Raw genomic sequence first — 25,815 nt, 5'->3', positions numbered from 1 at the left:
AGTCGGATAGTTTCCGGAATCGATCCAAGTGTTATCCGGAAGTTCTTTTCTTTTGTGATTTTGTTTCCTAAATGAGCCACTTGATACCATTTTTCCGAGTATTAGCTCTAAAAGACTTAGGGTGAGAAAATAAGCTTAAAAGAAAAAAAAAATAGAAAACGCTCATCTGTCTGTGCTCCGACCTGGCTCCGACGTTCTCCGACGAAACCAGTCCTACGCGGTTACTTGAATGAGCCTGCAGTTTTTGTCCTTGGACTACATCGGTGGCTACCCGGCTGAAAGGTAAGCTTTCTCGTTAGTCTATCTAGCAGAAAATGAAAGAATTCGAGAAGTTATGGTTTTAGTATCAACTTTCGAGTTTACTGCTTACCTGTGAAGACAAAACTAGCGTTTTACGCAGAATTGAAGGTAATTTGTATGAAACCAATCACTCCAATGCCCCATGCTGGAGGCCTTCACCCTGCAAAAAAAAGCGCCAGAACAGCTGTCTCTAATTCTTCCAATTCAGAGACAACGTTTCTCTAAAACTTCGAGGCTGTGGTTTAGCAAAGTGCGATGAAACTACCCATAGTGTTTACTGAGCTCGTGGATACATATTTTTCATTCAGATAAATTTGAATCATCAAAGCTGGCTTTGCAAGCCTGTTTTACATGTATGCTCTGGTGCTCTCATCAGTGGTCCATTCGAAAATAAGGAATAAAGTGACGGATTAGTGAAAATGCAACAAAACTATTTTTTTCTTTGGAATCCATTTTTTTTCTTAATGGCGGATTTTTCTCCCAAAAAGGTTCTATCAGAAATATGCTGCATCATCATTACAAATGTGTACATACCTAGTACAGACATATCATAATTAGAAATGGTAAAAGGACTCAATTGAGTACAAGTCAGGGAGTTATAGGGCGAGTAATTTCAAATCAGGTGAGAGCGATGCACAAGTCCAGTTGAGTATTATTGTTTATGCGAGCTTGCAAAGCAGGCGTATTTCGCTTCACAGTCCAAGTGATGATTCTATTGTTGTGACCAACGCTCCCTCTCCATTATGGATGTTGAAACTGACAGAGGGAGAGGTTGATCTACCCCTTCTCCCTTAGTTTTTAAATTTCTTTCAAGATGGCAGTTGTGGTAGATGGAGTGGGCTTTTGTAACGGTTTTTTTTCTGGAATGATCTTTGAATCTTATTTAATCTCCTCAAGAGCCAAAACTTTCAATTGTGGAATGAGAAGTTTCAGAACTCTCTAAGCTACTGCATTGCACTATGGTTACTGTCATTTGCAGTGCTTCATGGGAACTTGGATGCGCACTTGAGGGTTGTTTGGAAGACAATAGTGTTATGCAACCCTGTTCTATTTTGAGATTTAACTGAAAGCAAATTATTACTTTTGTCACTGTAAAGTTTGTAACATAAGGAAACAGCACCCAATATCCCACTTTGGGTAATAATAAACATAAGAATTTCTCAATATCCTGGCCTATCCTCTGGAAGATGTATTTTCTCTCAAATACCCTTCATTTGCCCCCTAATCCACACCTTGTCCAAGGGTTGGGGAGATAGAAGAACAGGGGTTTACATCAACCCTTGTTATGCATGTAAGCCACTAGAAAATTCCCAAGATGCAATTGCCATGGTGTACAATCAATAATCAAGAAAGGTTTCTTTTTTGTTGCTTGTTGTCACTGTGTCATGGTTTCATCTTCATCATTAATGATAAAAATTGATTTAGTAGATGGAAGTTTCATCGCTTTAATTTGTTACTAAAATATACCTTGTTTTTTTTTTCACAGGATACAATAAATTTACAACCATCAGCTATCACCATGATTTGTTCTCATTATTGTGATTTTAATGAAACCTTAACAAGTCATACATCCACGGATTCTGGCTTGCCAAGATGCATTATGGGCACTGTACCCCCTGTTGTTCTTCTCCTCTTTATCTTCTTTCTATTTCTGCTTCAACTGTGGAAAAAAAGAAAGATCCGTGCCGAAAGCAATCGACATACTTTGTTATCTGATGAGGAATCGCCATCTGTTCAGGAAATTGTAAGAGAAGAACACAAGACACGTAACTCCGTATTGAATTGTAAGCGTCTTGATGGACATTGTGACTTTGAAGACACTTCCATGCAGTTTATTGCAAACCCCTCTTATTTAATCCATGGAGACAATCGCACATCATTTTTGTTCACATTTCAACAGTTCTTACACATCATCCTTTTGTTTATTCCTGTTATTGATATCATAACAAAGGCTACCATTGCGCCTGACAGAATACAAGGATATGTCATTGTTAATGACGCTAGCATGTTCATTACTTGGATGTTAGGATTTTTTGCTCTGCGCGTGGAGTGTGCACAGTATTTTAAGGCTCACATTAGCAGGCATTCCCTTGGAATGCTCATGTTCTGGACTTTGGCATTTGTCAAGGAGAACTTGTCCTTCATCTCATGGCACAATCCTCACTGGTGGTTTGGCAGGAATACAAGGATCCACGAAGCAGAATTTGGTTTGTTTGTGTCACGCTATACCATCATGGCTCTTATCTTTCTGTTTGGAATGTTGGGACCAGGGCTTTATCGTCCACCCATATCACAAGTATCAGTCACAGAAGAACCAACATTTCTGGAAGGATCCGCGGTAGGGAAAATTCTTTCTGTGTATTCTCTCTTCATGCGAGAAACCAATACAGTAAATTACCATGGCAAATATTCAACCTATTGCAAATAGGTAGTTGAAAGACTGAAGGTGGGTACACATCAGGGGACAAGTTGCAGCAACATGTCGCAGCAACAGATTATTGCTTCATGTGTGTACTAGAGAATTTTTGTGAAAATGTTTGTCTCTGCAACAGATTTTTTTCACAGCGACATGTTGCAAAAACTCAAATCAGACATAATTTGTGTGACTTGTTGCAGTGACAAAATTCTGTTGCAGAGACAAAGATTTTCACAAATTATTTCTTCAGTACACACGAAGCGATTTGTCACTGTCACCATAACATGTTGCTGCAACTAGTCAGCGGACCTGTACACACCGAGTGATCTGTCTCCGCGACTTGTTGCTGCAACTTGTCGCCTGGTGTGTACTGACCTTTGAGATCATTACATCACAACCATTAGTAGCTGGGAACCAGCTTTTTTGGCAGGCTACTGCTGTTAAATCAGCCGGCTACTTAAAGTTTCTAAATAAGTCAAACATTACAAACACTGGAGAATTTGTAGAATAAATGACCGATTGCTTTTCCTAAGAGACCGGCTATTTGAAACTTTAATGACAGCCCTGAGCCAACCTGAGTGTACCAAGTACAGCATGTCTTAGTCATTTTATTATAATTTATAAAAGGTCTGGGAGTAGAAATACACAGTATTTTTATGTTTTTCAACACTCACCAGTTACTGATCTTATTCTTTAAGGCAACTGACCGTCGTGGACAGTCAGCCTTTAAAGATATCTGGCACAAAACAAAGATGTTGTGGCCCTTCTTATGGCCTGCAGACAGGTAATAATAATAATGATAATAATAATAATACGTTATACATAATAATAATACATCCATTAAGGTAGTCGAGAAACTCTCTTAGTATAAAGACTTGAAACCGCCAGAGACAATACCAGTTGTTATTGGGGCACTTGGGGTCATTAAGAAGGGACTGGAAAAGTACGTTGACAGAATTCCAGGAACAACTGGCATAAGCGAGCTCCAAAAAATCACTGAACAAACAGTCCACATCGTCAGAAAGGTCCTGTCAATCAAGTAAAGTCTTTGGTACCCAAGGTCCATGGTTTGGACTCGGTGCTTCTGAGACTAAACGACCAAGCCAAGGATTACAATAATTCCATGATAATAATGATGATGATGATAATTTACACTGTATAATAATAATAGTTAGCCACATTTTTCAAAAGAAAGCTTGTTTTTCATTAATTAACGGCAAAATCAATTCAACTGGGGCCACCCAACGCTATTCAGCTGTAATTTGTTACAATAATATTTAGTGGTGACTAGGGCCTCTTGAATTGATATTTTATTGTTAAATAATATATTTTGTACCCAGGGAGAAGATGGGATAAGAGATTTTTGTCTCAGTATTCTGAAAACCACACAGTCAGGTCTTTTCCTTGTTTGTTTATAGGGGCCTTCAAGTAAAGGTGGTTGTATGCTTTCTTCTCTTGGGAGCAGGGCGTGCAGTTAATGTTCTTGTCCCCTATATGTACAAAATAATCGGTGAGTTCCATTATTACTTTTTTTTGTCTTAATGATTTTATAAAAGTTTGGTGCCTTGCCTCGTGAGGTTTCTAAATTTGTCACACACGCAGCGCTCGCTTCGGGCGTTGATCGCACAGTGAGGCAGAAACTGGAGATGCAAATATTTCTATAGATCTCTTGGGTGTCCGCAGTTGACGTCATCCAGTTGTGACGTCAGGTGTTTGGAGCAGTGGTCAAGGATCAATTTTCACTGATGGCAAATTCAGAGGGAGCAAGTTCAAATCCCAGCAAAGCCATTCTTTTAAAATTTGGAAATTTTTTGTTAGTTTTTTAATCACTTTTTCCCCTTTGCTTGTTTCCCTTTATTATTACTGCTGATTCTTTAAAGCTTTGCGAGGATTTTGTGGTAATGTATTTCCAGTTTATTTTTAACCCAATCAGCCCTAGAGGTTTTGCCGAAAAACGCCTCTTGAAGCTTCTCAAGTGGTTTTCTGGTCACTGTCATGCTGTTAAGAGTTAAAACTTACCACAAAGCCGTTTGCAGGTGGTACACTTCATGGCCTTCTAATCCAGTTGCAAAATATCAGCTTGCGAAGTTTCTCTCTTTCTCTCCTCCCCTCTTTTTTCGCTTTTCTTGCCTCGTTTTTTTTTGTTGGGCATTTAGTGGGCTTTTTTTGGTGGGAAAAGCTTTTAGGAAAGCTTGTAGGATCTTAGGATTAGGTGAAAGAAAAGGTAGGTGGGTAGTGGAACAAGATTTTCATGGCAATTTTCAGGTCAATGTTACATGTTTTTTGCTTTTTCTCTGGTCTCCTTGACTGAATTTTGCTCATTCTGGTATGGTTTGAAAGATCTCTTCACTCTGCACACATTAGTGGACAAAGTTGTCCTTGACCATTAAAACTGATGACGTCACAAGCGGTAGAAGGGACGTGGATCTGCACGGGTGGTTACGGGCGGTTACGGGCGGCTCAGGGGCAAATGGGTTAATAATGTGAAATTTTGAATTCATTTATGCAGAGCCTGAAAGCAGTAGCCAAGTGTGGATATTGATGATAACAAACATGAGAGTAGCGAATACCACCATCCCCTACTGACCCCACCCTTGGGTGGGATGAGTAGGGAATCAAAAAATACATTAAGAGTTTTGGCTCAACAGGAAACTTTGTATATAACATTCTGCTGAATTGTTAATTGTGATGTTATGGTTTATTGATGGGACCGTCTGGTAAAGGAAGGATTAAGTTTAAGAGACTTAACATTAATCACCTCTGAACATTTCCTGTTTTCCGTCACTTCAGTTAACCGCCTTACACCAGGAAGTGTTGCACTCTCTGATCCCTGGCATCTGATTCTGATTTACGTGGCACTAAGGTTTTTACAGGGTGGTGGCACTGGAGGGATTGGGTTACTGAACAACATAAAGGCTTTCCTGTGGATAAAGATCCAACAGTTTACCAGTAGAACTCTTCAAGTTCGGCTTTTTGCACATCTCCACAGGTATACGTCTTGTCATAAAGTTTGAATGAAAAAACGTACACAGTTTTAGCATAATATTAATGAATAATTTTTGAGCTGACTCGAGGCTTTCTAACCTATTTGCCTTTCCTTTAGTTATTTTGTTGAAAATTGACTTTACATTTTTTAACAGAACAATTTTCCAAATTTCTGTTTGTCAAGACACTTGGCACTCTGTTGGCATCTACCATTTGCGTTTGTTTAATAAAGGCATTCCCCCCACAGGAGAGGTCAAGGAACTATGAACATTGGGTTAAGGCCAGCTCTTGTCAGGGGAAACAGAAAAATAACTCTCAAAGTTATATAAAATATGATACATGTATATGTATATTATATGCATTCAATATAGATGCATTTTAGCTTTTTGAAAAAGTTTGTAAATAGCATGAGTAATAATAATTTATAGATGTTGTGGTTCAAATTTATTCTTAGTTAAAATTTATTTCCTTTTGTTTTTTGGTATGGTAATGTATGATAATGAGTTTAAAACAAAGGGAAATAAAATTTAAACCAAGGATAAAATTGAACCACAACATATATAAGAACCAGATTTACAAAAATGAAATTTGGTAAAAGTATCTCAAAGTGTTAATCTTTGTGAGATTTTCAATGATCCAGATCAGGATTTATGATCCCAGATGACTCGGGTCATGTTGCATCAAATGTACTGATGAATCTGTATCCAGATGACATTTGTGGTATTTACTTTGATTTACGACGATCTGAGTGATCCTGGATCAGTAGTGTTGGTCTGGATCATTCCAACAGAATGCACCCTTTGATTATCAAGTATACATTGATTTTCTAAGAACTACAACCCCGGACAAAACTGTTGAGACAATTCCATCTATTTTCTAACTTTTGCCCCCTACTGTCGTCTCCTCTAAACAGAAAAATTAACCCCCTCCCCACCCCCTATTCAAAGTTGTCTTGGTCTAAAAACCAACGTGTATAACTGCCATGCTATCCTAAACAACTTTGGATAAGGGGAGGGGGGAAATCTGGCATTCATTTGGCGGAGGTTTCAGTTTTTGCCGGGATGACAGGAAAAAATAGGCATTTTCGCGATTTGTCTCAACAGGTTTTGTCTGGGGTTGTAGCATTACAATATTTTATTATTTCATTGAAATTTGGCAAAAACAAATGCTGCATCTTGAAGGATTAATCTTTGTGAGCTTTTCCTAACCTTATTGAAGGATTACTTGCTTTGACTTCAATATTTTCAGTCTGTCACTTAGCTGGCATTTGAATCGTAAAACTGGAGAAGTGATTAGGATGGTGGACAGAGGTGCCAACAGCATTTACAACCTACTGAAGTAAGTTACTAGCTATTTTGGCTTCAGTCTTTAAGTCCCAATAGTGACCAACAGCAATTTTCTCCTAACAGTGTCCATACATTATCATGAGATAAGGTTGTGAGAATATAAAAAATGATCACCAAAGAGAAAATGCTTTGATCTTTTATCAAATTCTCTCAACTAATTGTTAAGGGAGATGTATGGAGATCAGTTTGGAGAATTTGTATGTGGATATTGGGGCTTAAAGGGTTAATTCTTCTAGTTTGGTCAAAGTAAGGCTGCTATATTTGAAAGTATGATATATCAGTAAATAAGGATTAATGTTTAAATTTCTCAATTAAATTTGTTGAACCAATTTATTAATTTAAAAATTTAATTTAAAAACAATCGTAAATTCAGTGTTCTCACCAGGCTGCGGCCTTGCAGGATTCCTGTAAGAAAATCTGAGATGGCACATAAAAAGCCAAGAAGATGTGCCCGTTAGGGCATAGGGGTGTGCTACGAGTCAAACAGACTTTAGAACATCTACAGTTAAGTAGTTTTAATGGTCAACCCAACACCTCAGCATTTTGCTTGGTCCAATTAATAAAAAACATGATATCAAAAGATTCAAAGTTTATAATTTTTCATTGTTACCACGTACACTGCGAAGATTGGTGCATGTGAGCACATCGTTATTGAATCATAAACACCCCATCTGCCACATTGGATCGGGTAAGGACTTCAAGTAACAGACTCTTTGGAGTGCGGGCTCCCTAATGTTGTTACAGGGCCCCTATTTCTCCTCAGAGGGGACCCTGGGACTCCTCAATGTAAAATCCTGGTGAGAACACTGTACATTATGATGTCCCTGATAATGTCTCTCAAAAGGTGATGTACTTGGACCAGCTCTACTTTTCAATTTTAATAAATGTGTCTGCCTCATTCTGGGATTCTTAGTCTGCCTCAGGGGATTTAATAATATTGGAAAGTTTCAGGAACAAGTCAACCAATCATGTCTATGGTTTTAAGCGTCTTGGAAAGGCCTTATTTTTACCGTAGCAGGAATTTATTGATTGAGCAGAGAGAACTTTATGTTGTTTTCCGAAACGTGCGTGACTGTTCTTTGACTTTTTTGTATTTTTAGCTACCTTTTGTTTAATATTCTCCCTACATTTGTTGACATTGGAGTGGCTATTGTGTATTTCATCATTGCTTTCAATGGCTGGTTTGGATTACTTGTCTTCTTAACCATGTTTCTTTACATAGGTAAGACTGATTAGTATTTGCAGTATTAAAAATAAATGAGTACAAAACTCAATATTCCATTCTAGAGTCAATCATTTAACTCCTTTTTCTCATATTAAAATTGTGTAGATTGTGCAATTAGATCAATGAATCAATTAATGTAAATGTAACTGTGGAACCCAGAAAACCATGAACACTGGAAGTATTTCTGCAATTGTTATTGTGTTTCAAGGAGAAAGCCAATTAAGTGCGAGAAAACTAAGCCAGCAAGCAGCAACATTGTGGTTTGTGGCTAGCTCATGTGTCCTGAACATTGCTGTGATGGTTGTAACATAATAAACATTCATGAAATGTTTTGATGATAAAAGAGAAAGAGTCACTTAAAATTTTACCCTCTTTTTTGTTTCTAAGGGTGTATTATTCACCATTTCCACATAGACCATATTGCACCAAGTGTTTACCCACCCCCCCCCCCGAAAAAAAAAAAAATTGCATAAACATTGTTTCCAGTTTCTTTAGGCTATTTCAGTCATTCCAAGAAAAATCAAAGGTAATAGTTATGCAAAATTTTGGGGAGTAAACAAGGTGCATTGTGGTGTATGTGAAAAATGGTGAATTGTGTACCATCTAAAATGTGGACTGTTGTACTTAACAGTCTAACTCATTCACAGCCAGAGTGAATGATGAAGTTTCCTGAGGTGGTTTTATCTTTCATGCCTGTAGACAAACATCTACGATATGGCCAGAAAAGTAAAAGCACTTCAGCAGTACCTTCACATGGTGTTATTTGTTTTTCGACATTTTACAAAAATGAAATTGAGATGTTTTTTGTCAAACTTGGACTTTGGTTACCTTTGGCAGTAAAATGGTTAAAAACTCCTCATGATGCTACATCTTAATGCCATAATATATCAGGGCATTGTCTTAAAACACTTCATTTATTAACTTTATTGTGTTCTCTCAGTTGCCACTGTGTGGATCACTGAATGGCGAACAAAGTACCGGCGGGAGATGAACGAGAAAGATAACCGTGCCAAGGCTAAAGCTGTAGATTCTTTGCTGAACTTTGAAACTGTAAGCCTTCAAGCAAAATTTTTTTTTTGCAAGTTGCCTTTTTGTGTTCTACATCAGCAAAAGCTTTGCTAACATGTTACATTGTAGGCTTGTGTTTGTGATTATAGTGACCAGTAGTTGATGTTATCGCTTTTGTGGAGGGTTTTTGGCTTTTAAAATATGCCAAAGGGAGCCCAGTGCTCTGAATCTGTCACATCCAGGCTGCCCATGATTTTTATGAAAAAGTAAGCTTTACTAGTCACCCAAGCACAAAGGTAAGGTATCACGGGCCACCGGGCATGGCTAGATCACAGCCCTGACTTTATCTTTTGAGTCTGTGGAAAATAGCCTATGATGTTTCCATTCAAATGAAACCTCATGGGCAGAACTTTGCATAGTATTTAATATTTAAATCTTGGAATCTAACTTTAAGAAATTTGGACTTTTTCCTTTGGAAGGGGGGGGGGGGGATTTGTTACTTTAGTCACAATTAGGTGTGAAAGGGTTAGCCATTCTTTTTCAGGTGAAGTATTACAGTGGAGAGGACTTTGAAGTGGAGAGACTTGATGATGCAATAAAGGACTACCAGGTAAAGAGTTGTGTGTGCCTTTTTACTTCCACATGCCCTTTCCTTCTTCTTAATTTCCTCAATTTTGCCTTTTGAAAGATTGGATGACTAGCAGGGCTTGTAAGGTGTATTCAATCAGTGTTTAGAGGAGGGGAAGATGAGAATCACCAGTTTATGATTGTGTTTTCAGCTTGTAATCTTGTAATCTTCAACTAAATCTTGACGATAAATGAAATGTAATGCAGTTAACAACAAGGAGTGCCCTCGCTTACTGTCAGTCAGCTATCAGTGCATTGGCTCAAGCATGGTCAGCCTTGCTTGCATCAGCTGCACATGCTTTGTATGGCGTTTCTTGGAGACTACTCGCTTTGTTCATCTTTTGGATTTACTCCCATTACTCCCCCCACCTTTTATTTTTCCACCGATAAATCAGTGTGACAGGTGCCTGGTTCCATTGGTGTGGGGGCTCATGGTTGGAAGGCACAAGTTTACCAACCATGGGGGTGTAACTCTGTCTATGGGCTGGCTTTGTCAAAAGTGGAAGCCCGTGGTCATCCCGGGCACCCACCTCCAGTAAGCAGAGTTGCAGTTGTTAACACAGGATTATTTAGTTCGTTTTTAATATCATTGACTTGAAAACAAAAAATTAAATTTAGTTTTTAGATGACAGTACTCATTGTGATGATCCATATAGGGCTCTGTAGCAATTTTTGACGGTGAAAGAGATGTGCAGTAAGTAAAAATGCAAAAGGCTAATATTTAAGTTGAGTACACAATAACACTGTGCTTGTTTACCTTAAATACTATGACTGCTTTGCACAAGTCGTAAGGCTGGTTCTCATATGCCGCTGATCTACCTGCTACCTGGGGTACTGAGGCGATATAAGAACAGGAGTCGCCAGCAACTGAGGTCATGACGGTCTTTATAGCCAGCATGCCTGTGATGATGACTTGTGTTCAACTTCGCGGGCATGCCGGCTTAGGCCTTCTAGGTTTCTTGTTACTGGCAGCATATGTTCCAATATAGCAGAACAGTTTCCAGGCAGTACCAGTTGCCATGTTGCAAGTAGATCTGCAGCATATGAGAACCACGCCTTATGATTTTACATTACAATGCTTTTACTTATCTTGTTGGATTCTTTGATTTTCACTTTTCTTTCAGAATTGTGAGTGGGAGACCATTGCATCTCTTGCACTGCTGAACACTGCTCAGAACAGTGTAATTACTGCTGGTCTTTTGGCTGGAACACTCTATTGTGGCAAGCTAGTTGTTGACGGAAGTCTAGGGGTAAGCACTGGTAATAAGATTCCAGCCATGTGTCAGGGCTCGAAAAACAATAATAATTATTTGAATTGCAGTTTGTCCTTTGGTCGAGAAGCTCTCTCATTTTGCTTTCCGAAGGCCATTTCTTACTTGTCATAGTTAATGATTTAGTTAAAGGATATCTTGCCCTACCCTTCGTGGTTCATACAATCTTGAAAAGGTCTTGAATTTATAGTATTTGTCTTGAAAATTCCTTAAATTTGGTTAAGGTTTTTGAAAAGTACTTGATTTCTTTATAAGGTCTTGAAAAATCCTTGAAATTCACTACCTTGTTTAAAAACATTTTTGTGCATGAGTAGTATCTTACTTATGTTTCTTTATTTTAACTGCTGTCTTTGTACCTCAGATGCAATATTGCAAGTCATACCTAGTCATTTTCCAAAACGTTAAGTTAAACGGAAAGTAGTGTAAAATAATGTGATCATGAATGACTCCATGACGTGTTTTTGCCAATAAGGTGTTCAAAAGTTGGTTAAAGAATGCTGATTTATTGAATAAATCTTAGAGGAGTGTCACAAGTTGTGATAGTTATTTGTAATTTAAACAAGTGGTTCACCTTAACCCAATGTAGCCAGCCGCTTTGCATCTTATTTCTGTGAACTATGGTTGCCCCTCAAATTTACAGAAAATTATGTCTTACTTTCTGCTGTAGCTTTGCACTCTACCAATGTTATTCAGATCTGTGCTCTTGCTACTAAATCATTGTAAATTCTATAGCCCGACTCTCTCTTCCCCAAGTGTAGCTTATCTTACAGTACGAGGGAGATTTTGGCTTATCTTTTCATAGCCTGCGAGCAAGCTCTCCACGGCGCTCTGGCTGCGGGGCATGATAAGGAAGGAGAGCTTGCAACTATGTCTCTGGAATTTGAATAGCTGCATCGAAAAAGTCAATGCGAAATGCTGATTGGCGAAGATGACATTAGTAATGACATCATTACCCTTGGCACGTGTTTTTCAATGTTTGTTTACATTTGCAATCGTTTCCGCTTCCCGGGTCAGGTCAGGTCAGTCGACGGGTAGCCACAGGAGAAATGGAGGTGGAATTCAAGTTTCAGAGACGTAGTTGCAAACTCTCCATTCTTTTCCCACCCCATCACCAGAGCACCCCGGAGAGCTTGCTCACAGGCTAATCTTTTCAGTTCATTTGAGGGGAATTCCACAGTGAGGGTCTCTAAAGCAAAACTTTGTAACTGAACTAGAATTTTCTGAGACGTGTTGGTTCTAAACCCAGACCAATGGATATCTTGTTCCACAGCACCATGAGTTTTTCTGTGCACTGTTTTTTCTGCAGGTTGGAGATTTTGTTCTGTTTGTGACATACACCACACAGCTGTACGTGCCCCTAAACTACTTTGGAACTTACTACAGGTAAGAGCTTGGGATGTGTAGAAAAAAATTGGGATAAGAGAGATTTTTCAGAGTCATTCATGCATCATTTTAGGATGTAGAGGCTTTTAAAATGAATTCTAGTGCCAAGGGACTGCTTCAGGCAATTTGCTATCTTTTTAAAAGGCTACAAGTTCTTGTCTTCGCATCAATTGAATTCCAAAAAGAATGGTCCAGTTTTGTTATTTAAAACTATAATTATGCATTGAAACTGTTTCCTGTCGTCTGTTGCTACAGGTGGCAAGGATGGACATGGATTAAAACGCTGTGCTATTTTTTTCAGGGTTTAATACTGTGCCTTCGAAAATAACCCAAAACTACTGTGCTTAATGCTCTCTGGTGAAATTTGTTTCATGGATATCTTCCTCTTAACTCTACAGGAGAATTTTGCATATGTGTAAAGGCACTTATAGTAATGACTTCAGCAAAGAATTGACCTAAAACACCAATATCCTCATGACGTACCCCTTTTAGCATTGTGTTCAAGTCAACCGGCACGGTGCATGGAGCTTTATTTCTGGTTGTATCAAGACAAGAGAACTGGCTTAACATTTGTTACTAAGAATACCTGTTTCTTTCACCTTATTTTTAGGATGATTCAACAGTCTTTCATTGACATGGAAAACATGTTTGACTTGTTTCAGCAGAAACGACAGGTGTGTAGGTAAAACTGAAACCTACCTTGCGGGTGAAAAAATAATATCATAATATAATCATTTATATTGCAGATAATTTTCCTACTGGTAAGGTAGGTTTCAGCTTTATCCCTTGGTCAATTTTTGACTTTTTTAATGGTTATTTTTCTTGTTGCTGGGTATAAAATTAAGAAAACAGTTACAAGCAAAGGCCTTTTCTGAATAATGTGTCTGTTTTAGTGAGCCATCAGCTATTATTGACTTCCTAGTAATGGCCCCTAATTTTAAACATTCTTATTGGATGAGGTTTTTGTAATATCTAGAATAATCAAGGTCAAGGTAAGTGTTTTCAGCCAAGCTGAAGCCTGAAATCTTTATTATTTAGGATATCACAAAAACCGAATCTAGTAATTGTTTTATTATACATTGTTTTGAAGAAAATAACAACACCGTCGCAAAGAACTGAATTGACATAGCTTTGGAAATCATACATTGCTCACGCAACCTACAGATTGGTCTGTTATCTGCTGGCAGAGAACGAAAGTAATCATGAGGTTGTGCTGATTTCCAATATTAGCTGTAGGCTCTTAGCCAATGCGAAAACAGATATGTACATACAGCATGCCAAGATCGAATCACCTTGACCGAGCTAGCTTTGTCAAAGAGAGAGAAGGATTTGCTTCATTTTTCCAACTGGCAAAGCTAGCTTGAGAATAAATACCCATTTTTGGTCTTTTCGTTATTGTTCTTGTTTGCAATCTATAAATATTTCGTTTCAGGTGATAGATGAGCCCCATGCTCCAGATATCAGAGTCACCAATGGTCTGATAGAGTTTCAGCATGTCAACTTTTCATATAACCCGGAGTAAGTTTGTTTGATTGTCTCTGAATGAAACTGATTTCCAGCAAAAATTTTTTTGTCATCATCCACCCTGCATGCACTGAGAAATTACCAAACTCCTTGTACCTTATTCTCACTTAATTTCGCGAGTGTTAAATTTGCAAATTACGCAATTTGGGAAAAATCGCGAAATTTAATATTTTGCGAAATCAGAAACTCATAAGGGGTTGAACAACCCCTTATGAGTTTCTGGCGAAATCTAATCCTCGCGAAGATTAAAATCTTATACATATCAATAAAAGAAGTATAACATGGACAGAATAAGGACCTCCATATCATGTCTGCCAGAATGTAGTGTTGCATGTAATATTTTACTGTCTTACTATTTGCGGCACCTATTTAGCCCTTACTTTGTTATGTTTAGCTTGTTTTGTTTGTAATTGTCTTTGTTTGCTGTTGTTTGCGATGAAATTATTTGTTACTATTTTGAGGTCAAAGCTACCTTTAAAATCGCGAAATTTAATACGCTCCAATTCTACTTTTCCCTCAAAATCGCAAAATTAAATATTCGCGAAATTAAGTCAGAATAAGGTAAATCGCCATAAAGTTTGTACATGTTGTTCGTTTTGTAGTTCAAATGTATAACATTTATTTTTGTGAAGTAACAGTAAAATTGACCACAGTAGCTAACCTATCGAGCGTTATTTTTTCTTTTACTTGGTAACTGTTAATTTAACACCGTATTTCACAGAAAACAGATTCTAAAAGACGTGTGTTTCACTGTGTATCCTGGTCAGACTGTGGCACTAGTTGGTCCTTCGGGAAGTGGAAAAAGCACCATTATCAGGTTATTGTACAGATTCTACGATCTGGACTCTGGTGTCATTTCCATTGATGGACAAAACATAGCAAAGGTAAGTCGACAACCATTCTTACTCCTTTTACTCGTGATATATAGAGAGCTTTAGATTCGAGGTAGTGGACGACTACGTGTACGAGATTTTCTCAATACAAAGTATTGCGCGCGCGTACGCTAATACTAAGTAGAGAGCTTAAGCACAGACGGTTTTGAGTGACGCACGTCAACCGGAAGTGGGCCTTTTACATTCATGGGCAGTGGTTTGGGCTTCGGCCAAATCGTCTCTATAAGAGTAAAGACACTTAGCAATACAAATTTGGCGGCGTCAAGTCATATTATAAAGGAAAAGGCCTCACTTCCGGTTGATGTGCGTCGCTCAAAAACGCTTTTGCTTAAGCTCCCTACAGTCTCAGACAAAATTGTTGGGACGTTTTTGTGTGTTCTCCTCCCTTCAATAGTGAGTTTACGCAACAGGACGGCAGGAAGAAGAGGACGGCAGAACGCTCGTGTGTGACAAACGTGACAAGGCTATTTCTTACGTGTTTTGTCGTGATCTTCACTTAACATCAATGTTTTCTGGTCTTTTACAAAAAGATCTGTTTAAAGGAAAGTGAATTTTGGCGAAAAGTTATTTCAAACAAAATTATTGTCACGCTTGTCACACAAGGTTTGCCGTCTTCTTCCCTCTCCCGTCCTATTGCGTAAGTTCACTAATGTTGGTGTACACGATTTGCCGACTGAATCGCAATAAACAACATGTTGGTGTACACGATTTGCCGACTGAATCGCAATAAACAACATTGGAAGGGAAAAGAGAAGCACGGGAAGGGAAAAAAGGGCTTTTGCGTTAACTGTCCCAACTATTTTTGTCTGAGACTGTAGTATTGCGTGCGCGTACGCGTGAACCAGCGTCATTTTGGCGGGAAAACGTGATAGCCGTCGTCATTCTAAAACGGGTTAGGGAAAGTTCATTTAATATGACAAGGGGGGGGATGAAGATATTGAAACTCGAAGCTTGAAATTTTAGCAGTCCCCCTCGCTAGCGGTTCAATTTTTTAGGAGCCCCCTCCTTGGTAGTTGAAAAAATTTCAGAGCCCCCCCTCCTCCTTCATTTCTTAACATTTCTTGTTACAGAGTCATCGTTTTTAAAGTTCCCGTTAGCAGATTTTGAAATCTTGTTGAATCAGTGTGGTTTTATTATAAAAAGTTTGAGCATTTCTAATTTTTGAAATTTTCTAAAGCATTTTTGGGATGAACAAGAGTGTAATAATTACTGAGACTACATTTGTTACATCTGTAAACCACGTGATATAGCTGAGTTGCACAGGTCATTTTAAAAAATTGTTGAGTTGAAAACCATCCGATCTGTATGATGATGTCATGTGTTGGTTTTGAAGTATACAAATTTTCGGAGCCCCCCCTCCTAGCGCAACAATTTTTTCAGAGCCCCCCCTTCGGGTGTCTAAAAATTTTCGGAGCCCCCCCTCAATATCTTCATCCCCCCCCCCTTGTCATATTAAATGAACTTTCCCTTATAGCGAGAATGTCGTAGTGGCGGGAAAAAGTTATCAAATGTAAGCAGTTTTATCATTTTGCTATCGGGAGAGGGTTTAACCTCCTTCAGTATAAATAACCGTACTAACTTTTTCGGTGAAAAAAAAGTAAAATGAAGCTTTCCGGGTGTATTTTTTTGGAGAGCATGCAAAAAAACATTAAAGTTAAATCTCGTACCCTTTCTCGTCCTCAAATCTAAAGTTCTCAAATGTCTTAGAGACGGAAACAAGTTATCAAATGTTAGAAATTTATCATTTTGTGATCGGGAGAGGGCTTAATGTTCGCTCCGTTAAATTGCATGTTTTTAATGAATATCTTGCGTTGAACTAGGTTACCCAGAAGTCTCTGCGGAAGACCATAGGCGTGGTTCCCCAGGACACGGTTCTGTTTAACAACGATATCAGGTATTTTTTTAAAAGGCGCGAAGCGAGCGAGCCTCACGCGCTCTACGCGTCGCCCGCCAGTCTCATTCTTCCTTTTCTCCCTCGCTCGAGACCTTTCGTTTGACCGCTCGTGCGTTCCTGACCTACGCAAAAATACGGACTGTTTTGCATTCTAACCACGGCCCCTTTGAAGGAACGCCCATGTATTTTTTTTATCACCGTCAGGGAGATTCCAACAAAAATTGCAGCACTGCTGTTTTATATTTGATGTATTCTGCCTTTCATAACCAGTCTCCTCCACTAACATTGACTGCATGTATGTTATCAGAAGCATATAACCCTGCTTCTGATATTATCCGGCTGATATTTCCACTCCGTAATATTAATGGTAGCTGTGGTTATTCATGTTAGGTATAACATCCGGTATGGCAGGATAGGTGCTGCAGATAGTGACGTGGAGGAAGCTGCGTCAGCTGCAGATATGCACTCTAGAATTCTGACCTTCCCGAACGGTAAGAACACATGTTATATAGTCAGAAATGTTTTCCCACAGCGCGCTCTCGTTGGTTACTTCTAGGTTACATGACATCTAACAATGAAACTGTTTCCCGTCAAAAATCTCTGAGTGGGCAACATTGCAAAGTCTATGAAGTCAGAGGGTAACAGCGCACTGTTACCCGCGAATGTTGACCGACGGCCGCCGTTACAGCGAGGTTTAATGAATTTGCAGCTGAATAACAAGTAACTTTAAGGCCTCGGGAAACATTGAGATTCTCGGGAAACAAAATTAACTGTTTCCCTCGGGAGCAGTCATAAAGTGTTTAATGTTTTTCTGCTTTTGCTGTATTTCTCAAATTTTAAAATAACCTTGTCGTATCTCTCTCCTCTGCAAAGGACTTTTGGGGGAGCTTAAGCAACAACGACGGCGACTTAAAAAGTGAATTCGCTCTGCCTCAAACTTTATCGCTCTTATTCCAGTTCGTCAAATGTTGCCAAATTTTTCTGGAGTTGAATTCTTAAGGACTGTATTAAAGTGCAGTGTCTTGTGTTCCCGTCCTCGACAAAACGTGAAATTAGGCACTTTCACGTTGTAGTCGTGCAGTGACGAATAAACCTGTTGCTTTTTTGCCGTTCTCGTTGCCGTCGCCGCCGTCGTTGTGTCGTAGGGAAGCTGGAGAGAAGGAAACAAGAAACACGAAAGTGCGCGGAGCATGATGGGAAGGGAAAAGAGATCCCCGCGCGATTTCTTTTTTTTTCGCTTTTTTATTGGGATACCCGGCGGAGCCTCTGCGGGGGAGTGAGGCATCGTATGGTTGGGAAGTCGGGCGCCTGGGGTGTCCGAAGGCCCCTATCGTCAACAACATTGTCTGAATTTTCGGCTCTTCTAAGTACACCGACACCGATATTTGCCAAATACCTTTTTAAAGGATTTATTCGAAAGCACTCATGGCGTGATGGAAATCCGTCAGCTGCCGAGATGCTCGAATGCAAAATGGTCTGCAACGATCAGCTGTACAAAGCAAGCATTGCAAAGATAACAGCCCTGAAGTCTCCAACGGCAACCCCGCACAGAAACTGCCTGCGTTGCCTTGTCTTGTCTTAAGGTTAAACTTGCCTTAACTGCATTTAGTCCCATTAAATGGAAAATTCTTAAATAGCAATGACCCAGACCAGGTTTGCCCGCAAGACTGAGCACCCCTCCCAAACCTTTGTTTTCACTAAAACCGCTGGACCCCAACCAGGTTGAGGTCAATGTTATCTAATGATAATGATAATGTGAATTGAGACCTTTAGATTCTAAGACGAGGACGACTACGAGTACGAGAGTTTCTCAATACTAAGTAGTACTGGTGCGTGAACCAGCGTCATTTTGGCGGGAAAACCTGATAGCTGTCGTCATTCTACTACGAATTTTTGCGAGAATGTCGTAGTGGTGAGAACAAGTTATTGAATGTTAGAAGTTTTATCACTTTGGGATCAGAGAGGGCTTTTAAAACCTTCTTCAAACAGTGCTAACTTTTTTGGTGGACAAAAATACGATAAAGATTACCGGAGTGTCTATTTTTTGCGAACGCGCAAAAGACTTAAAATCAAATCTCCTAGTCGTAGTCGTTCTCGTGCTCGAATCTAAAGGTCTCAAAAATATGAGCGTGAGGGGAAGGAATGGGGCGCTTATATGGATAAGGTTGCCTATTTGAGGAAATACGTTTATCCGTGTGTGAATATTTCTTATTTCATCTCTCCTGTCCCAGGATATGAAACGATCGTTGGTGAACGTGGGTTGAAGCTGAGCGGAGGCGAGAAGCAGCGAGTGGCAATAGCGAGAACTTTGTTGAAGAATCCGCCGCTTGTTCTCTTAGATGAGGTAAAGGACGACTAAGACGACGAGATTTCACTTAAATTTTTCGCGCATTCTAAGAAAGTAGACACCTCGTAAAGCTTAATTTTACTTTTTTTTCACCAGAAGCGTTGGCACGGTTATTTTTAGTAGTATTAGTGAACTTACGCAACAGGAGGGGAGAGGAAAAAAGACGGCAAACCGAGAGTGACAAGCATGACAATAAATTTGGTTGAAATAACTTTTAGCCAAAATCACTTTCTTTTTAAAACAGATCCTTTTTTTAAAGACCAGAAAACATTGATGTTAGTGAATATAACGACAAAATACGCAAGTAATAACCTTGTCACGTTCGTCACGCACAAGCGATTTGCGGTCCTCTTCGTCCTGCCGTCCTGTTGCGTTAACTCACTATTAATAAATTCTCAGCCTCTTGGCTACCTTGACAAGGCCCCGGACAAATTTTCGACCGGCTGAAAAATGTGAACGGAATCTTCGTTCACACGGAACTGTTCAACATTTTCGCTCTGTTCTCACGAACAATTTAACGGCTGGGCGTCTAAATTTTCTTACGGTCAAGGTGGTTCCGTGTGAACCCAACACTGACCTAAACGTCCGGATTTTCAACCGTCCGTTGCCGTGTGAACGTAGTCTTAAGGCCGATTTAGACGGTACGATTTTTGTTTGCGACTATCGTGCGCGACTAGCGTACGTCATGACTTTCGACCATCTACACATGTCGTACGGATGTCGTGGGTCTAATTTAGACGACAAGATCTGACGTGAAGTCATGCGTACGCTAGTCGCGCACGATAGTCGTAAGCAAAAATCGTACTGTCCAAATCGGCCTTAAACCGTCCTCGTCTTGGAATCCAAGTGAACTTTCTGTAAACTGAAATGGACATTTTCGGTTCCGTTTATAACACTAATCTAAGGAATTGTGCTTCATTGAAGGGCCAGGTGACAATACCTGTTATTAATTGATGAGTGAAGATATCAGTGAAATCGTCTTTCGATTGTCGTCCTTAGACGTGCCCAAAATTCTTCCGTAGTTATCGTTAAGTCTTGGATTAATTGAAAGACTTTGCATAGGGCGTTTACCATTAGGCAGAACTGGCGGGCCAGACCAGTTGAGTCGTTAAGAGACCGTTCAGTCAGATCCGTCTATTGCTAAATAGTATGCACGGCATTGATTGGTTTTGACAAAAACTCTCTAAAAAAAATGCTCACTGAGTTGTTCAAAGTGACCCGTTGAGCCAGCAGGTTCTGATTTTTCGTAAACACCTTTCAGAAAAAAGGGTGAACTACGTACCCCCGTATTTAACATCGACACTGGGTTAGACATTGAAGGACATATTTTTTTCCGCGTATCATAACTCTGTTTTTTCCATGCGTTTATTAAGTGACTTATTGTTGTTTTATCACTTTAGGCCACTTCTGCCCTGGACACACAAACCGAGCGTAATATTCAAGCTTCACTGAACAACATGTGTATCAACAGAACTACTATTGTCGTCGCTCACAGGTAAATAAAGTAGCAGTGAAGTTTTACTTCGTTCACGCTTGATTATTGATTACAAGTCCTCAGTGCGATGACACCACTCCTACAAATCCTATATTTAACGTAATGCCTCGTTTGCTAGTAAAAAGTATGGGACAGGTCGAATAAAGGTTATCTGCCCTTGTGCGGGAAGTGTGTACACGTGCATAAAAAGCACTGGCAAACACGTGCGAGCAAGCTATAGGTTTTTAATTAATTAAACTCTGACTGCTTGACAATGTTGTGCGAGATTTTCAATCGCAAAGGGTGATGTGTGAACTCCAAGGAGCCAATTGCCGGAGAGTCATTTACAATCCTCTTTCTGTAACAATTGTAGGTTATCCACAATTATAAACGCGGATCAGATTCTGGTCGTCCACGATGGCGAAATAATTGAACGCGGAAGGTAAGTTGATTTTGCTTGCACTTGGAACCTGGTAAATGACTGACTTGTTGACTTTTGAGTAACTGGATGACTCGTCCACAGTCGTCGAATAGAAAAGACGCGGCTTCATGATGTTTATCTTTTTAACGGCAGACACGATGAGCTGGTGTCAGACGGTGGGGTGTACGCTAACATGTGGCTGCAACAACAGAAAGCGGAAATGAATGAGAAGGAAGGAGGCATCACAGACAGTGGGGAGGAGTCCAGAGATGAATAACGAGTCCGAAGTAAAAATAATGATAGAGTGCATGGGAGAATTGAAGAGTTAACAATAACGAGCACTTCAGGAGAGCTCTACTCATCGCCATCCACCTGAGTGATGCAGCAAAGCTAAAAGTTAGAACTACTTTGCACAGCATTATGAACATTACCACAGGAAAATACTGCTCAGTAGACATATGTAGACATGCATTAGATATGCACTAGGTACTAGCCTTAGATATGCACTAGATCTATCATTTTAAGGGGAGCCATAGACCTAGTGTATATCAGGCTAGATTTAAGATTAGCAAGGTCGAGCAGCACTGTGGTCTCTGTTAACTTATTTAACTTTATTTAAAACTGTGTAAATTTAATGTAGTGAAGTGGTGATGTATTATCTTTGAAACTGTAATTATTTTGATGTTCAAACGTCAATTGATATTGTAGGTAACGTTTCCATACTGCTCCACGCATTTACAGACTCTTACCCAGTCGCTATTTAAGTGTTTTGGGGGTGAGAGAAGATTGGGAATTTAGTTGAGGCGCGCGCGCGGTCCCATGGGAAGGGAAGAAGTAAAAATAGCTATTTTTCCTTCTTCCCTGACGCATTTATTATACGTGCAAGTTTCTAGTCCGTTCTTTAGTAGCTTATTTATTTGAAAATGACCATTTTCGAATCCCTCCAAATACACTCTGTTCACCTCCAAGGCCCTTTCCACGCTAATGCGTTGTCCTCGAAAACATATCGATCGATTCTCGTCTACTCTACCGTTTTCATGCGTTTTCGACTGTCCTCACTCGAACGTCAGAAAACGATTGAATTGCACGTTGTGACGTAAGTTGAACTCAATGCGCATGCTAAAATCACACGTGCCTGTGATATTTTCGGTCATCGTTTTCATTTTGATGCGTTTTCTATCGTCCACACTATTAATTATGTTTTCGTTTTCGTTTTGATCAATTTCAGTGCGTTTTCAAATTGATTCGTTTCAAACGGAAACACATTAGTACATTGTGTTCAAATTATATACAAAACTTTGTTCGGGGGAGGGGGGTGGGGGGGCAAACAGAGTGTATTATGGGGATTCGAAAATAGAGAATACGCACCGTGGTTTTTAGTGAGTTATTATAACTCCAAAAATGGAGTCAAAATTTTAGGTACACGATAACCCCTTTTTCGTGGGTTACTTTAACTCCTAATTTAACTCCGAATGTGGGGTCATTTTTACTCCTGAAAAAGAGTTCTTTTTACTCCCAGTCTGGAGTTAAATAACTCCGAAATGGGGTTATTTTTACTCCTTGCATGGGTTGTTTTTACTCTTTTTGGAGTTCATTTAACTCTGAAAGTCGAGTAAAAATTTTAGGTACAGGATAACTCCTTTTTTGGAGTTATTTTAACTCCTCAATATCTGGGGTCACTTTTATTCCTGAAAAAGAGTTCTTTAAACTCCTTTTTGGAGTTAAAATAACTCCCCAAAAAATAAAACCACTGTAAGGAGTTAAATTAGCCCCACTCGAGGAGTTATTATAAGTCCTAGAAAATTACTGTGCGCCACTTTCACATCTTCCATAATGCACTGTATTTCCCTCCCAAAATTTTGCATAAGCATTATTTTCAATTTCTCTTGGGAGGGCTGTAATGCCCAGGAGAAATGAAAAACAAAGGTTATGCAAAATTTTGGGGGGCAAATAAGATGCATAATGGGAGTGTGCAAGTGGCGTATAGTTTGAGACTGTGCATGCATGGTAAATGTTGGGGCTGCCTGTGCGAAACTCTTACCGATATGTTGTAAATACTGTTTTGTTTGAGGCTGTATAGTTAAAAGCGGTTTTCGTTTGAGTGTCGTAAAACCAAAACCAAAGTAATTACTCTGGCCAATCACATAGGACACAGACAATACATTGAACCAATCAAAACTCGAAGTAATTACATGCGGCTGACGCAAAGCGCGGGAAAATGCATGCGAGCGCGTCACAATTGGCTTTGGTTTTACTTCTGATTGGATGAAAAGGTGGCGCGAATCTTTTAAGCCAATCGCATCGTGTAGAAAGTGCAAAACCAATTACTTTTCGACACTCAAATGAAAACCGCTCTATGTTGTAAATACTGTTGTGTTTGAGGCTGTATAGTTAAAAGCGGTTTTAACCGCCTTGAATTCAATCTTGCTGGCCGCATAAAGCGGCGCAACGACGGTCACGAGAACGTACCGTCGGTCGCAAATCTTTCTGTAAGGAATAAATTCAGAATGAAAGCGAAAACGTCTTCACCGTGTGTTTACGTTAGTTCCGAAAGCCCGTGTCGTCTCAATAAATTTTGTAATTGTAATTTGTTTACCCACGGAGCACTTAGGAGTTTCATGAGAACTCGTTAAAACGTGACCGTGTGTTACCAGATCGAATTGAAATTTAGAATTGTTAGTTTTTAAGGAGAGGGGAAAACCGGAATACCCGGAGAAAAACCTCTCGGAGCAAGGGAAATAACCAACAGCAAACTCAACCCACGTATCGTATCGACGCCAGGATTTTCCAACCCGCCCCACATTGGTGGGAGGCGAGTGATCTCACCGCTGCGCGGCCCTTGCTTGCCTGGGTGCATGATTATTTTTTTTCTCTCGCAGCGTCTGGGGAGCTTTACTAAACCGTAAAAAGCATTTCGGTTTATTTCATCCAAGGTATTTCGAGAACGGACCTCTGGAGTCAGGGTATCGCCTGGATAGAACTTGATTCTAAATACAGGTTGGTTCCACGTAATGGCCCAGGTCATCTCTAGTCTTTCTAAAAGTCCTTTATTTCTTTCCTGGTTGGTTATGCCACTTTAAAGGACTTTTCACACCTGTTTGGCGCGAAATTTACGGGTCGAAAATTCCACTGGTGACGTCATGACAATTGACTAATAGGACAGTGAGCGATATTTCACGCCGATCCCGACACGGCATATGTCAATCATTTTTTTCCCGCGTGAATTTATAACATGATTCAAATCTATGCGAAACAAGACGAACACGAGACTTCGTCGCTCGCCAGCTCGCTGCGCGACCTCATGAAAATATGTCCCAGGGCGGCGTGTGAACGAATCGCGGCGTCCGTGGGGACACGTGATAGTCGTGCAGCGACCACCTTGAAATGTATAAAAAAGTATGCTGCACCTGCAGAGCTGTTTTTCTTATTCAGCCCATTGCTTGGTTGACTTTCGCCGTCGTTGGTGCGGTTTAAACGATGAGCCTTTTTTTTCGGAAGATAAGGCCTTTTACCTAGAAAAAGTAAAATACTGTAGGAAATAAATGTGTGGACGTTAAAAGTAATAAAACAGCGACTATGTACAGTGGCTCGTAGGAATCCAAAAACACGTCCCAGAATCCAAGACACTTCCCAGAATCCAAAAATACTTCTCAGAATCCAAAACACTTCCCAGAATCCAAAACACTTCCCAGGATCCAAAAACACTTCTCAGAATCCAAAACACTTCCCAGAATCCAAAACACTTCCCAGAATCCAAAACACCTCCCAGAATCCAAAACAGTTCCCAGGATCCAAAAACACTTCCCAGAATCCAAAACACCTCCCAGAATCCAAAACACTTCCGAGAATCCAAAAACACGTCCCAGAATCCAAAAACATTTCCCATAATCCAAAACACGTGTTTCTGGGACGTGTTTTTGGATCTGGGACGTGTTTTTGGATTCTGGGAAGTGTTATGGATTCTGGGAAGTGTTTTGGATTCTGGGACGTGTTTTAGATATTTTATATCTCGGGTTTTGAATCCCTGAAAAAGACGACCAATGGACAAGCTACTGTGAAAATTTGTGCGTAGAAAACAATCTGCACGCGGCGAGTACCGAGTTTGGCCGCTTTTTTGTGAAATAACCACCTTAATTTTCCTCGGGAGATTCCTTTTCCCGCAGTATATGAAAACCCGACAAAGACCCCATATAAGAAAGGTCGCGAAACGGTTATCTGGGTATAACCATCTTTTATTGATTCGCGCCTTTACAAGAGTGGCTATTCATTCAATCTCGACCCCAGAGTCCTCTGGCCTCAGTTGTTCAAAAGCTGGATAGCGCTATCCACCGGCAGCGCAAGGGTAAATTTTTATCACTTGACAGGTAAGACGAATTGTACATCCGGCAAAAAGGATTTAGAAGGTGAATTTTCTAGCGACAGCTCCTCTGTGAGGCTGTTTAACTGAACAGTGCTTAAACATGTCTTGACTTTGTTGTTAGTTGAACATTTATTTGACTACAAAAAGAATGGCGAAAATTAGGCACTATCATGGTTTTCATTACATTCGATATGTTGTAAATGGATTAAATTATTCTCTTTGAGTATTATTTCGTTCGAAATAGTTTTAAGGCTTAATAGCTCTCCCGGAGAGCTTGCTCGCCGGCTTTTATTTACAACCCTTTTACTTCTTCACTACACACATGTATATCTCAAGGCAAG

The 25,815-nt window shown here is 39.8% G+C and overlaps 1 protein-coding gene across 1 annotated transcript; it reads left to right on the top strand.

The window, feature by feature from the left end:
* Positions 1-288: 288 nt before the first annotated feature.
* On the top strand, positions 289-21,625 carry LOC140931210 (ATP-binding cassette sub-family B member 6-like). The gene is made up of 20 exons (XM_073380974.1): positions 289-408; positions 1,787-2,638; positions 3,415-3,500; positions 4,135-4,226; positions 5,507-5,705; positions 6,950-7,039; positions 8,148-8,269; positions 9,213-9,322; positions 9,825-9,890; positions 11,032-11,157; positions 12,485-12,561; positions 13,172-13,235; positions 13,994-14,079; positions 14,807-14,969; positions 16,799-16,872; positions 17,263-17,363; positions 19,104-19,216; positions 20,620-20,714; positions 21,067-21,135; positions 21,268-21,625. The coding sequence occupies exons 2-20, from the start codon at positions 1,820-1,822 to the stop codon at positions 21,389-21,391; spliced, it is 2,676 nt and encodes an 891-aa protein (XP_073237075.1). The 5' UTR covers positions 289-408; positions 1,787-1,819; the 3' UTR covers positions 21,392-21,625.
* The last annotated feature ends 4,190 nt before the right edge of the window (positions 21,626-25,815 follow it).

The sequence above is a fragment of the Porites lutea genome, chromosome 3, assembly GCF_958299795.1.
Source record: "Porites lutea chromosome 3, jaPorLute2.1, whole genome shotgun sequence".
Classification (NCBI taxonomy): Eukaryota; Metazoa; Cnidaria; class Anthozoa; order Scleractinia; family Poritidae; genus Porites; species Porites lutea.
The sequence above is the reverse complement of the archived record's forward strand: the minus strand, read 5'-3'. Positions and strand labels throughout refer to the sequence as shown.

What these genes read in the sequence shown, in the direction of transcription:
- LOC140931210 (XM_073380974.1), top strand. Translation starts at nt 1,820, where the DNA reads ATGATTTGTTCTCATTATTGTGATTTTAATGAAACCTTAACAAGTCAT. An exon ending in TTGTTGACGGAAGTCTAGGG is followed by an intron (nt 11,158 to 12,484) that starts GTAAGCACTGGT and finishes TTTTTTCTGCAG; the next exon opens with GTTGGAGATTTTGTTCTGTT. An exon ending in GAAATAATTGAACGCGGAAG is followed by an intron (nt 21,136 to 21,267) that starts GTAAGTTGATTT and finishes TTTTAACGGCAG; the next exon opens with ACACGATGAGCTGGTGTCAG.